This window comes from Phasianus colchicus, chromosome Z (assembly GCF_987193195.1).
Source record: "Phasianus colchicus chromosome Z, bPhaCol1.hap1.1, whole genome shotgun sequence".
Taxonomy (NCBI): Eukaryota; Metazoa; Chordata; class Aves; order Galliformes; family Phasianidae; genus Phasianus; species Phasianus colchicus.
The window spans coordinates 23,461,382-23,475,250 of record NC_143476.1 but is presented as its reverse complement, the minus strand read 5'-3'; the positions used below and the strand labels follow the sequence as shown (position 1 = coordinate 23,475,250).

The window sequence follows — 13,869 nt, the reverse complement described above, 5'->3', positions numbered from 1 at the left end:
TTTCTGTAAGGGTAGTAGTACACTGGAGTAAGTTACATGTAGAATTTGTGTAGTTTCTGTATTTGCAGCCATTCGAGATGTGACTGGGCACAGTTCTAAACAATATTCTAGCTCTGTTCTGGGCTTTCTGGTTCTTTTTGTGGACCACTGCACACTCATTTGAGGTGTGCTGACAAATCTTGGGCCATACCATTTCGGAGTTCTATGGATGGAGTGTGCTGTCAAGTTTTTTGAAGATAAGAATCCTCAGTAATTAACCCAATTAAACATCTCACTTATTTGCAAACTGCAAGTTAGTTAGTGACAGCTGGTAGGTGATGAAATTTCAGTTGAATTCTGAGCAAAAATACTTTTTTTTTTAAATATAATTGTTATTCGTAGAATTTTAGAACAGTCCATGTTGAAGTGGACCTCAAAATATTGTCAGATCCACCCTTCTGCGGGAAAAGGTACTTACATGTCCAATTGTCTCTTGAAAACTCTGAGTGATGAGGATTCTGAGGATTCTGCCATGTACTTGGTAAGGTTGTTTCCGTGGCTGATTATTCTCACTGCACCTAGAAGAGCACTCTTCAGTGTGTGACCGCGTTCATATCTCAGTGTGGTGGGCAGTTGTTAGAGATAGTACTACTTCCTTCCTATTCTAAACGTCAGATCAAATTATCTTACTCAACTAGGGCTGTGTCTGTAAAAGGCACTTTACAGTAGAACAAAAAGCCACACTTGAATACACTTTAGGTATTAATAAAATGAATGTCCACTTTTTAATTTGGTCCCAATCCTAAGCTTGTGTTGTGTGTTTATATTGACAAAATAATTTGCTGCTTTCTGAGATTTATGTACTGAAGTTGCAGAAGTTGCTTCTACATCATAAATTCATTTCATTAAGAACTTTGATAAATATACGATTGGTGCCTGTGACTGTAATTAAATAAAATTATCAACCAGGTGCTTGGGAAGCATAACCAAGAGAGAGGTAGAACAGTGACATAAATATGTTAAAAGGAATAAAGAAAGAGACTGGGGGAAAAAAAAAAAAAAAAGAGATGGAATTGGATCAGGAGCCGAAGTTGTAGACAGAAATTACTTAGATTTCAAAATATAACTTGAGCAAATTTCAGTGTTCTGTGTAATATAATGGTGCTGTGCCAAATTCTGGTTTGATTGAAGCTCATTTTAGATAATCCATTCTGGATTTCTGGATTTCCTCAAAAGTATGAATATTTAACTCTTATTTCAAGTAGGAGTTATTTGAATTTACATACCGGAAGAAAAACTTTCTAGGGAATTTACTGTTTAAGAGGTATGTTGTGAAAATCTTAGTGCACGCTGGCAACTGTCTTGATATGCAAATGTTTGCTGCTGATTGAGTTGTACTCACCAGCAGATACCTGTAAGCCTCCAGTGTAGTATAATCAGTGTATTTTTTTAATACAGTTCATTTGGAAGAGATCTATAATGTTCATTAAGTCCAACTGTCTGACTGTTTCAAGGCTAAACAGTGTTAAAGCACATTAATGAGGGCATTGTCTAATTGTCTCTTGCACACTGTCAGCCATGGGGCACGTCTGGCACTGCCTTGTCCTAGGTGCAGAACCTGGCATTTTTTTTGCTGAATTTTGTGGTGTTGATGATTGTCCAGTGCTCCAGTGTATCTAGATCCATCTGCAAGGTCTCTTGTCCCTCCAGGAAGTCAACAGGACCTTTCAGTTTAGTGAACTTGCTAAGGCACTCCACTCATGCATCTAGGTCATTGATAAAAATGTTGAACAGAACTGGCCTTAGGACTGAGCTCTGCAAAACACCACTACTGATTACTTCAACCCTTGCTTTCTGAAGTACCACAGTAAATGTTTAACTCACTTTTTAAATTGGAAGTTAAGAAATTAAAGTTAGGAGGACAGTGTTAGGCTTGTTAAATAACCATTTCCAGATTGTTCTTTTTGTCCTTGTCATTAACTTCGTAGTGTGAAAGGGCATGGAAGTAGCAGGGATTCTTTGTGGAGCCACAGGTTGGACTCACTGATCCATGTGGTTCCCTTTTGACTTGGGATGTTCTGTTGTTCTCTGATAATTATAAAAGTGAAGCAAAAGAAACGTTTCTTGTGAACAGCAGATCGATACGTATGTTCACATAGCATAGTGTCTACTGAAATACATTTTCTTCTGTTCTAAATTGAGTTTGTGTTGTGGTTGCACACTATTCTCAGTGACCAGTTTTTAAATACTGTAGGGCATGTTGGAGTATGGGGCAAAGCACCTATAAAATGATAAAGAAAACCATGTCTTAAGTGCTTTAAGATACAATACCACTGTCAACATTTACAGTAAAACACAGCTGCTGATATAATTTGCTGTGTTGCGAATACATGCTCTTGAAATTAAATTTACAAGTGAGTATAATGTTGAAGTGGATATAAGTCTCAAACTATTAATTTTTTGCAGATTTCTTTTTAAACTTCATGTTTATAATCATGAATTGTTCTAATTTCCTTCTGTGTGTGAACAAAATTATATCTCTTTTATGCCTGCCTGCAGTATCTGCTTATTGTCATTGCTGAATACATCTTTTGGGGAAGTAAAAATGTTGTCAAGATTGGTCAGAAATTACTGTGCTGCAGCTTTTTCTATGAATATTTAGCAATGGGAAAGCTGGCAGTGAGAAGACATTTGTGGTGGGAGAGTAAAGTAGTGGAGCTCTCTTGCATCTTTTGAATTGTCTTCTTAACTTCCTATTTAAAAAGTGAGTTAAACATTTACTGTGGTGCTTCAGAAAGCAAGGGTTAAAGTAATCAGTAGTGGTGTTTCACAGAGCTCAGTCCTAAGGCCAGTTTTGTTCAACATTGTCTATCCGCATACTGTGGACACTCTGTGTCATATATCAACTGTAACTTAGTGTAAAGCAAGGATTCTGTGGAATAACCAGTACTTCTGGGAGAAAAATACACGCAGGATGAAAGCCACTGCTGCTGTAATTGCAAAGGACTTCTCAAATAGGATTTGGATATTTGTTTCTTTCCTGTCTCACCTATTGTCATCACTCAAGGTTAGCGTTCCCGCCTGCCACAAGTTTTCCTCTGGACAGGATGCTTTTAAATGTGGATAGGCCATCATGAAATCACCTTCTGCTACAAGCCTTTTGCTTCTGTAGGTTAGTGGCAGTATTGGGTTTTCTTTTTTTTTTAATCTAGTTTGGACTGCGGTCAGCCCTTATACTATAGCAAGAATCTTCATGGAAGGAGGATTGTTTTGCACCAGCTTGATAATCCAAATGCCTGAAGCCAAACCATGCACTTCAGTTGTTAACTTTCCTATGCCTGCATCAAAATACAGCTTATTTTGTGTTTCGCTTTGTGTTACCAACTGATTCTCATCACTTGCAGCAAAATCAGGGCCTCTAATCTGTTCTGTGTAGATCATTCAGTGGTTTCTTCAGAAAACAAAGTTTCTTCAGCAATCTGATGATTTCCTACTTGTGAAATAACAGCCTGGATAGTAAGTAGCTCCACTGGAGGAAAAAAAAAAGACTTCTAAGGATTTAAAGCATTTAGATATGTTTATCTTGGAAACCTTTTGTAAAAGTAAATGGCTGTTTTAATGTGTTTGTCACTTTTAGAGTCTTCGACATTTTATTTGTTTGGGGATTAATTGCTTTTATTCTGCATAACTGTCTCATTATGGTCTTTCTGCCGGAAGGTAATGCTGCTTTCTATGTGGAAAATAAGTTTCAACTGCTGTAGCAGTTTTTCTGTAGATTACACAAGCAAATATAAAAATATATATAAGTATGCTTAGATCTCTAATTATCCTCCTTGTTCATGGATCCTCTAACCTGTTGTTTTTTTTACCCCCCCTATTAGATCTTGGATACGAGCAGTTTAAGATAGCAGAAAAGTCTCATGGTAACTGGATCAAACTGTATCTAGAGGGGAATAATTCAGAAATACTCTTAAATCTTGGCAAAAAGGTCCTGAAACAATACTTGGAGGCCTTGAGGACACTGAGTTCTTCACTAAGCAAACAAGTGGCACAATATGACATGTATTCGATGATGGTGGGGACTGTGATCATTATGGAGGTAAAAAAAAAAATACATCTTTTTATGGAGAAAGCTAAATGCAAAACATAAAAGTTCCTGTTGTTTGACTATTTAGTGTATGTTCTTCAGAATTAAGTATTTTAGTGTTTGCTGTCTGTATTTGAAAATTGAACGTAGTACTCTTTTTAAAATTATTATCCTTTGAAATGATTCAAGAGAACTTACGATGCCTGTAACTTGGTATATATGCACATCACAAGTCAAAGAATAGCTTGGATTGGAAGGATCCTTAAAGATCTAGTTCCAACTCCATACATAAAAAAAAAATCTGCAGTGAAGTTCCTACTTTTTTCACCTTTATCTAACAACAAACACAGCTGCTCAGAGCAAGCTAAAGCCTATATGCCCATTTTTTTCTCCAGCTTTCTGAGAATTCTTCTTGGTACTGATAAGCCAGTAGTCCTGAAATGAGTACTTGCTGGAGGAGACAAAGTTGCCATTCCATATCTCTTGTAGGAGTAAAGATAAGATACCACATTTCTGGAATTTTAAGTGATTCTTTGCAATTGATAGTTTGGGGAGGTCTCATGTGCTGGAAATTGCCTCTGTGGTAATGCTTTGAGAAACATGCTGGTGAGTTACCCTGCACTAACATATACAAAAACGTGCATTTACAGCTTAGGTGACATTTTTGTCAACTTTTGTGAGAATTAGCTCCCTATGAGAAATATACCTTGCCTGCGTATAGCATCATACACCTACAAGGCTGTATAATAGCTATGCATCTAGTTATGTTCAGTGTCTGGAATGGATAACGGGTCATAAGTAGCTATTTTGTATTTGAGTCTTCTCAACCCTTGCAGGCTGTATTCCTCATCTTGTACACAGAGCACATTTGAGATGGCTTTCTCAATGGGCTTTATCACTGCTTACCTCTTGACAGGAGCTAGTTCCACAGCCCCCACAGGGCACAAGATGCTAGGTTCTGAGATGGACAGTGCCACTCTGAAGCTGAGGTGCTTATAGTCCTTTCATGTTTCTTTGTTTCGTGAACCTAAGGATTCAAGCCTTTACAGTCACTTTGTACCTGCAGCACTGGATTTCTTTTTTTGCAATTGTCAGTGCTTAGTCGTTTAACAAAACAGATCTCAGTATTTTAGTTAATGGCTCTTTATCAACAGAAACCTTCAGTTAATAGCTCTAACAGTGAAAAGTTTGCCTGATGAGAGCCTGCTCGGTGTCACTGGAAAACTATATAATACAGCTGGTTTTCTGTGTGGTTATTTTCTTTCCAGTTGAAAACTCAAGAAATTGCCTTACTTTCCAAAATGATTTTGTTTTATATGTATTTTCCACCCTTTGTGGAGAAATAAAGGCAGGGAATATCACAGGTGACTTCAAACTACATGATTCTACAAGTGCTATTAATCCTCTATTTTAAATGAGGAGAATATGTCTAGTACATTAATAACCATGCATTTACTCAAAAAAGCTAAATATAGATTTGTAGATAACTACAGTTTGAGCATTTTAGTATACTGAGTGCTTTGTTCTAATTGTAAGTCCTATATTAAAAAGTAAAACCTGAGCCAATATGATACTGTGAAACCTCTTGCTTCCAAATGTAAGTGAATGCACTACTGCAGTGCATCAAAAATTTTTTAAAGACTAATTTTTACTATATGTAGCTGTAATGATGGGTGAGTTTTAGGTAGAGGTCTTCACAATTGAATGATTATAGATTGGCTTTGCTCTGATAGAATAGTTTTTATTTAGATTTGTTTTAATCTTGCCTTACCACAAGCAGATTGAGCCCAGTTTATTACTAGGTATGTGTGTGCCTCTTGCAGAGTATCTTTCCAGTACATGGCTGGATTTTCTCTTTACGTGCACATAGGTAGCAGAAATTGCTAATGATGGCATTCATCTTCACTGGTACAGTTACCTGGGAAAAAACCTGGAGTTCTGAGAGATTGGTCTAAGTGATTGGTGTGCAAGCTATAGCAAAGTGAAATTGGTAAATCAAATTAAGATAAGGAGAGAGACAAAAATAAACACCAGGAGAATTCTTAAGCTCTGAAAACAGCATACATTTACGTGGTAAGATGAGCACTTTCCCTGGCCTGGGAAGCTACTTTACTCAGCAAGAAATCTGAGATAAAAGGCCATTGTTAGAGCGTGCATGTCACTTTAGGCCTTTGTAGGCTATAAATAACGAGTCAGATTTGTTTATTCAAGAGCTATTTTTGCATTGAGACTTAAAACACTTAATTCTGTGGAGAGTTGAAATTCTCACAGTGAAGGCAGATCATGCACGTGGCCAGTCACAGCAGGTCAGAAGGTACTTATTTGTTTATTAAAACCTGATAAACTGTGTGTCCAACCCCTTAAACTGATAAATAAAAGCACTATTTTTGCTTTGCCCCTATATATGGTGAAGTCTTGCACCGGTTGGAGCACCCAGCATAGTGGGTGCTATTTTAAGTTGAAGTGGCTTTTTTAAGATGAAGTATATATATTAGCGTTACGTGGATGACACAGCATAAGTTTTTTGTGTGTGAATTCTGGCTGTGTGCCTTAGCTAATTCTTATTCTTTACCTGTCAGTTCTCTGCTTTTTTTTTTCTTTTTCCCCATAGGTTTTGCTGCTACTTTTTCTCAGTGTGCCAAAAGCTCTGAGCAGTCGGGCAGAATTTGAAGTGCCCCTCTCCCCTCCGCTCTTCTCTCTGCTGTTTTACTTGATGTGTCTGATGCTGTGTGCAGTTCACGTCATTGTATGCACATCAGCAGAAAGTTTATGCTATTTCTGCAGTATGTCCTGGTTAACTGCAGTTGGAGTGATGATGCTGATTTCTGCACTCATGTGTGGCATTTTATCTGCCGTTGGAAAGATTCTTGAGAATTCCAGACTTCCACCGAAGGTGAGAGCATGCATTAATTATGGTTCACAGAGTTTTGCTCCTTGTGCCATACTTTCAAGTAAAGTTTTGTGGAAGATTTTTGTATGTGTGTACATAGAAGAATTGTTGTTTGTAACATAATTAAAATCATTCAAAATTAGTGTTGAAATGTGGCATGTTCACTGTGATAAAATATTGTTGTAAAGAAGATGACAGAAATGCTTATTTTCACTTTACTTTGAGAAATATTCTGATCAGATTAAATTATTTTACAGTTGATTTTAATGTCAGAAGCAGTTTAACTGTTATAAAAAGCAGTTTAACTAATTATAAACTCTTACACGGAGATGTTTCACAACTGCAGTTGATGCAAGATGTGTGATATTTTGTAAGAACAATTTTTTCAAGCAAAAAGCAGATTTGTGACTTAAATAAATGTGCAATTGCTGTATTCAGCATAACTGAAAAAAGAGAGTACTTAGCAGAATTAATACTGTTGGAATTCCTGAACTTACCTATACATTTAAAATCTTTGAGTGAGGCTACTGATTTTTATGATCCGAGCTCTAAAAGTTGGAATTTATCACTTTGTGTCTGCAACTTCTGAATTTGCCATTCTCTCTCAGTCATCTGATTTTTCTGAGACAAGCCTTGGGCTAAAAGTAATTCCATTCTCCTCTCTTGAAGACAACATTTTTTTTTTTTCCTTCTCAGTTTTCTTTCATGCCGTTTAGTGTATTAGAAGTGATCAAGGAAGGGAGTTGTTGTAGGTCATAGTGTTTCATTCTTACGCTTGTATTTATTGGTAACATAAAGTTAGTGTGTGTTGAACCTAGGCTTAAATAGTGTAAAATGTCACTAATGGTATCAGGGAAAGAAGTTTCATTTGAAGTATAACTCCTAGCATGAGTCTTTCTGAATGTAGATCATAATTTGCTTGTAGCTCTGCAATAATTTTCATTATCGTGTCAAACTAGTTGTAGTGTTCTGATACCAACCCTAGTGATGCTTGTGTGGATTATTTTTAAAGGCAAATGAAAGAGCACAAAATTAATTAGTGTGAGTGGAAAAATCTGCTGGAGAAGATGTCTTGTTTTACAGTTTGTTAGCGTTGTTAGTACCTAGGGGTGTGTTTGTCTTTAAATGGATTCAGTTTAGCCTTTTCTAGGTTACATAATGAGATGGAAGTTTTCTTTTGTAGGAAGGAAAATTGTATGACCTTGAAAGAATAGTTAATGATCACTGGATTGCATAGAATCTTAATGTTTATTTCCTGTGCAACAGAAAGGAAAAGCAACTACAGGAAACAAGCTCGTTTGTCATCCTAAGTGTTAATTTTTTTTCTAATTTTAATCAACAGTAAGAACCTTAAAATGACGATGGCCTATACCTACATAAAATTTACACACAATCCACTTTAACTTGGTCGAGAACAGTGATGGTGGTCTCAGGACAACTCAGTCTGTTTTTGATGTGAAGTCTTCCTTATATACCTGGAAAAGAGTTAATTCTCTGTGACACCCACCACTGTAGGAGTAGTGGGCTTTAGTGGTCTCTTATCTTTTGTCTCATTAAAGATAAAAGGAGAACTAGTCTTCAGACAGCAGTGTTGCACTTCAAACTGCATTCTGCCTATCTCTGAAGTCTGCTGAGAAAATGAGCACAATACTTTTCTTACATGTTTAAGATAAAACTTGAAGCCTCTGTAGGAGAGGATGTGGTGCAAATATTCTTTACATAAAAGTGCTTATCTCACTAGAGGCTAGTGCTCTGCATTTGGCTTTAGATGCCTGAAGACCTGTTTTCTATACTGTTTTTTTGTTTGTATTTCTTCCTTCATAGTCAAGGTATAACAAGTAAGCTGGAAGTACTTTGCAAAATTGTTATGAAAGAGCCTCTGCTTAGGTTGTTTTTCAAAATTCTTGTTTGTTGGGGACTTCCCTAGGGAAAACCTTTAAACACAGCTTCTGTGCCTTTGTCAGTCCTTCATTTTGCTTAATTTTGTCACACCTTTTGCTGTATGACTTTTTCTTTTTTCTTTTTCCTCTTTTTTTTTTTCTTTTTTTTTTTTTTGCATTTGAGATGAGGCTAACTGGGAGAGCTGTTAGCACAGTATTATTTGTCTTTAATTTTGATTATTCTCTTCTGAGTTTTCTGCCTTTTAACAGTCTGATCCGATCTTCCCTCTGTTTATTTATTTACTTTCTTTTCCCCAGTGAATTATGAATTCTTCATATGAGATAATATTCTGTGTGGTAGGGATTGAATCGTGCTTTCTCTTGTGACAGTTAAGGGCTTGTAATTTTTGTTTCTCTGGCCACTGAATGCCTGTTAGCTAACCATCCACATGTATACTTGAAATGGACAGATAGTGTCCATCTCAGCTTGCTGGGTTTTGAAGATGGCAACGTCTTAGTATTGCTGTGTAACATTTTCCATTCCTGAATATCTCTCCTTTGGGGAACTGTCAGGGAATAACAGGATCTTACTAGGGCTCCTTACTGAAAAGAAACACTCGTGAACTGTAAACCATGAGGTCTCTTGGATGCCAAAAGCTTTCAGCTTCATGAACCCCAACAGTGGTGCCAGAACCAACAACTTACTGAGTTGGTCAAAGAGTGTGAACATAGTGTATGTAGGTCTTTCACCACTGTTAGCCTTTTGGTATCTGGGGTGACCCAGGAAACTTCAGAGAAGTCATTGAGTCCTCCTTGGAGCGAGCTTTGACTCAGATGTTTTGGGGCTTCCCAAACTGTGGTAGCTCTTCAGGGAACCTGAAGCAAAGGGTCAAGGCACACTCTTTTCTCCTTCCTTAGCATGGGTGAGCTTTTCTTTCAGTAATAAATTTAGAACTGGTTCTTACCACGTACTGCTTTACAGATATGAGTTCTGTGTTTTTAGTTTGGCCTGAGTCTTAGGGTATCATCCCCATCTGTTCTTGGTGCATTTACATCCTTGCTGGTGAGAGGCAGCTGCTGGTGAACTTCCTGCAGATGGCTTATATACTGCTATTAAAACTGCTCTGACAATGACGACAGCAGAAATTGCAAAATGCCACCTAGTATTCAAAATTGGATGGAATGTTTTTCCTTAGGAAACAACCTAATTGTTATTACCCTAATGGACACAAATAATTTTGTCAAGGAACACATCAAGTATGTGTGAAAAGCATTCTGTTCTGTTTCAGTTGTCTTCTTTCCCTACCCTGTTTTCCCTGTTCATCTGTCTTTGAGAACTAATTGAGCAAATACAGACTGATCAGATGCAATATGCTAGATACTGTTTCTAGTTTGTAAGAGAGCTCATCAGCTGGAGCTTTCTCCCTGGATGATGCAGAACTGTAAGAGCAGTACTTTTTTACTTGAAGATGGAGGATTCAGCAGCAGCTTGCCTGCTTTCCCTGTTTGGTACCAGTTGTTCAGGCCCATCTGGAACTTAGGAAGTGGGAAAAACTTTATTCACATGTGAAAACTGGTGTCACTGGCAGTAACACTTCTGTCATTTTAGGAAAGTGATTGTATAGTGTCTCTTGGACACAAAGATGCTTATTTGCCTCTCACCTTGGAAAATATCTACGTTTGTAATAGAACATCTATCAATTCAAATGTTTCTTTCCTAGACTGGAAAGGTTAGAGAATGTGTGAAATTGGTGCATCATGAATCATACACATTTTCTGCTATTTTACCTAAGTGGAAGATCAGCACATACCAGCAAAAGATTAGCTGCTTCAAACTGGTAATAAATGATCGAGGACATTTTCAGCAATATTTTCAGGATTACCTCACCCCCAGATGAGGGCAGGTACAGGTAACAAGTACTGGATTCTCCATTCTAGGCTATATTTATATTTTGTATGTAGGGCATACTTGAGGATGTGAGAAGCTGAAATATGTCTTATGAAGGTAGGCCTGTAGAAATTGATTTTCATCAACCCATCTTCATCCCACTCCATAAATGACTGGATTAGTGGATTCACATCTCATCTCATTGTCAAATAAGCTTTTCTATCCCTGTTCGTGTTCCAGAGCAAGCTTATAATGCGTTGCTTGTTTAGTTAGTAATTGCTTCCATTCCTGATCTGTAAAAGCAGTGACCCTTTATTTGATTTACATTTTTCCAGTTTCAGGGCTGTTTGTAGGAAAGATACTGGTGGTGTCTTGCAGGTAGCTGTTTATACAAAGGTAGAGCTTGGAGAATGTGAAAGGGAGCAGAAAATAATCCAGTACTGCCTTTGTTGTGGGCGTGAGAGATTACTGACAAGTATTTGGAGGGCAATCAGTAAAATACACACACAATTGCATCTCATTTTCCATCCTCTTTTTCCAGCAGAATGCTTAGCCTTTAGGGAAGAAACTGTCTGTTTATACTCTCTGTCGATCTTGAAGTGTCTTCTATTAGAATTAGGAGTATTATTATGCTAAAATGTCTGAATCCAAGTGCCCGTGACCTGTGAATCTGCATGTGCTCTCCACATTTGAAACAGTTATGAAATCCTGCTTTTCAGATGTCAGGAGAAGAATCCTAAATCAAGGTCTTGCCATTTAAAAACACTAAAAACATTTCCTAAGCTCATGCTATATGGTAAACTGCAGGTATTTTAAAAGCAATTAAGATAACTTCTACTGTTAATGACTTCAGAGCTTTTTTTTTTTTCTTTAAATTGTTTCCGTTCACATCTAAAGATTTTTTCAAGTGCTTCTCATTTGTAATGCTCTTTTTTTTTCCACTGTGACTGAATATAGAAACTGATTACCAAGTTCATGAATTTTCTGAAGCCCAGTGCAGGCAGTGTTAGCATCTGCTTCCTGACTGTTATTTATAGGTTCTGATTACTATGTTTCTAGCAGTGCTAGTCCCTTCTTTTAATGACACTTAAGGCTTTAAATAATTCTGCAGCCCTTTACCAGCAGCAGCAGGTCTTTAAAAATGTTAACTATTTCTTCATGGGATTACTCTAATGGCTGTTTTTAAGTACAGTATTTACTACTACTTAAAAATGCTCTTTTTTCCCTGTATTTCTGATATAAATCAGAATCAGTAGTTCTATGAAAATAGGACCCAAAAGTTAAGCTTGTCAAATACAGTTTAGAGAAGCTGTATTGTGCAGTATTGTAATGTGTTTTCATTACTTAGACAAAATGTCCCCTTTATATTTTAAAATACTCTGTTCATTTTAAAATGTTTTTTTCTTCCTCTATGCAGTATTGCCCACTGACTTGAAAAGTAAAATATTTTATACAATTGTACTTTAAAAATATGTTTGCATTTCTTTTATTTGAGGGTTGTGGAAATGACTGATTCGATGATGCCATGACTGAGTTGCTCTTAAAAATGACCTCAGCCTGCTGTGAAAGAGTATCAGGGGCAGATGTGGTCCGTAGTGTTTTGCTGTAGGGAAGTAATCATCATTAGAAAACAAGACTGGATGCAGGCAGCTCAAGTATCCTTGAGTATTTAAATTTTGGGTGATGGTGGACATGAAAAATAAAATGTTTCTTTCTAGAAAGTAATTTTAGGATTTCCCAGGCATTAAATATAGAAAGTCAATTGTTGTGAAAAAGATCTTTACTCTGAGATGAACAAAAAGTACATAACTGAAATTGGACCTGTATGACTATTTACTGGATGTTTTATTTAAAAGTAAAGAAAATGTAATTTGCATGGACAGGAGTGCATATATTGCATCGTTTATTGGCACCTATGTAGGCTAGCAAAAGATTTTTCAGGCATCTGTTTCTGAGTTACTTAGCTATCAATGCCTGTACGTCAAATATTAGAGCTATCCTCTAGAGTTGGCAAATGAGAGGTTTAAATTGAAAGCCCAGTATTTAAAAATCTCATAAACTGAAGATTTCATGCTACATTTGTGTACCAGGATAGTGGTGCGAGTCATTTTTGTTATTTACTATCTGGAGTGCCTACTGGGTTCCTGAGAGCTGGAGGTGTTAAGCAACTAGGAGCTCAGACCAGTGAATATTGAAGTCAGACCTACATTTCTGTGCCTGTAAAAACAGGTCCAGAAAGTAAGCACAATCCAAGTAATCTACTGTTAGTCTACATTATAAGCAACAACAAAAAGCCTTAATGATAACATTCCTAACGTGTCACAGCTCATATGAGGGATTACCAGTAAATTTAGAAAACCTCAATAAAGATGTTTCCATTATTTCTTAGACCATTAAGGCTCAGGAGATAATCATTTGCAGGATAATTTTTCAGCTTGCATGGATTTCCTCAGGTCACTAACTCTGGCCTGAAATGGGGCTTATCAATAAATACTGTTGGACTTAACCTTTTGATATGAATGCAGGAGTACTTTTTTTTTTTTTTCATTTTCACTGCAATTATTAGTCAGACATAAAACGTAGACTTCTGACACTGGGACATTTCTCACTAATACAGTAATTTTTATGAGGTTGCTGTATTTTCCTGTTGATAATGCATCATTTTCTTTTCAGCTTATGAACCTACTGTTCTGCCAAAAGAACTTGTTTTCCTGTCAGTGCTGACAGCCACCCAATACGATACAGCAATCCTTATGTAGATCTTATTTTGTGTCTTATAAAAGAGATGAATGGAATTGAAGACTGGTTCATTCTCATTAGTTGAGGATCTCGCATTGCTTTGTCTCTGCAAGCAGATGGTGCTTACATTCTCACTCATCATCAGTTAGTCAAGACTTCTAAGGTCAGCATAGTGAGGTTACTGGAGTTTAAGCTATAATTCAGTGATGCACCCATCATATGTCAGTCTTTGTGAATTTCATGGTCTGAGCAGACAACAGCTCTACCTGGACCTTTTGTTCCAAGATGCAGTATATGGTTTCTGATTTTCAAAGTAGAATACTAAACAGGAGGGAGTGATCTGCACCGAAGAAATTTCAAACACTAATAAATTCAGACTGGGTATATACAGTTTTTGACATGATGA

The 13,869-nt window shown here is 37.0% G+C and overlaps 1 protein-coding gene across 4 annotated transcripts in view; it reads left to right on the top strand.

The window, feature by feature from the left end:
* PIGG (phosphatidylinositol glycan anchor biosynthesis class G (EMM blood group)) overlaps positions 1 to 13,869 on the top strand; it is a 128,418-nt gene that overhangs the window by 15,137 nt on the left and 99,412 nt on the right. For 3 of the 4 annotated variants that reach the window (XM_090131771.1, XM_090131769.1, XM_090131770.1), the window contains exons 7-8: positions 3,861 to 4,078; positions 6,678 to 6,959. In XM_090131771.1, coding sequence (XP_089987897.1) covers positions 3,861 to 4,078; positions 6,678 to 6,959 — 500 coding nt within the window. The remainder of the gene's footprint in view (positions 1 to 3,860; positions 4,079 to 6,677; positions 6,960 to 13,869) is intronic. The other variant, XM_090131772.1, reaches the window with a different exon arrangement.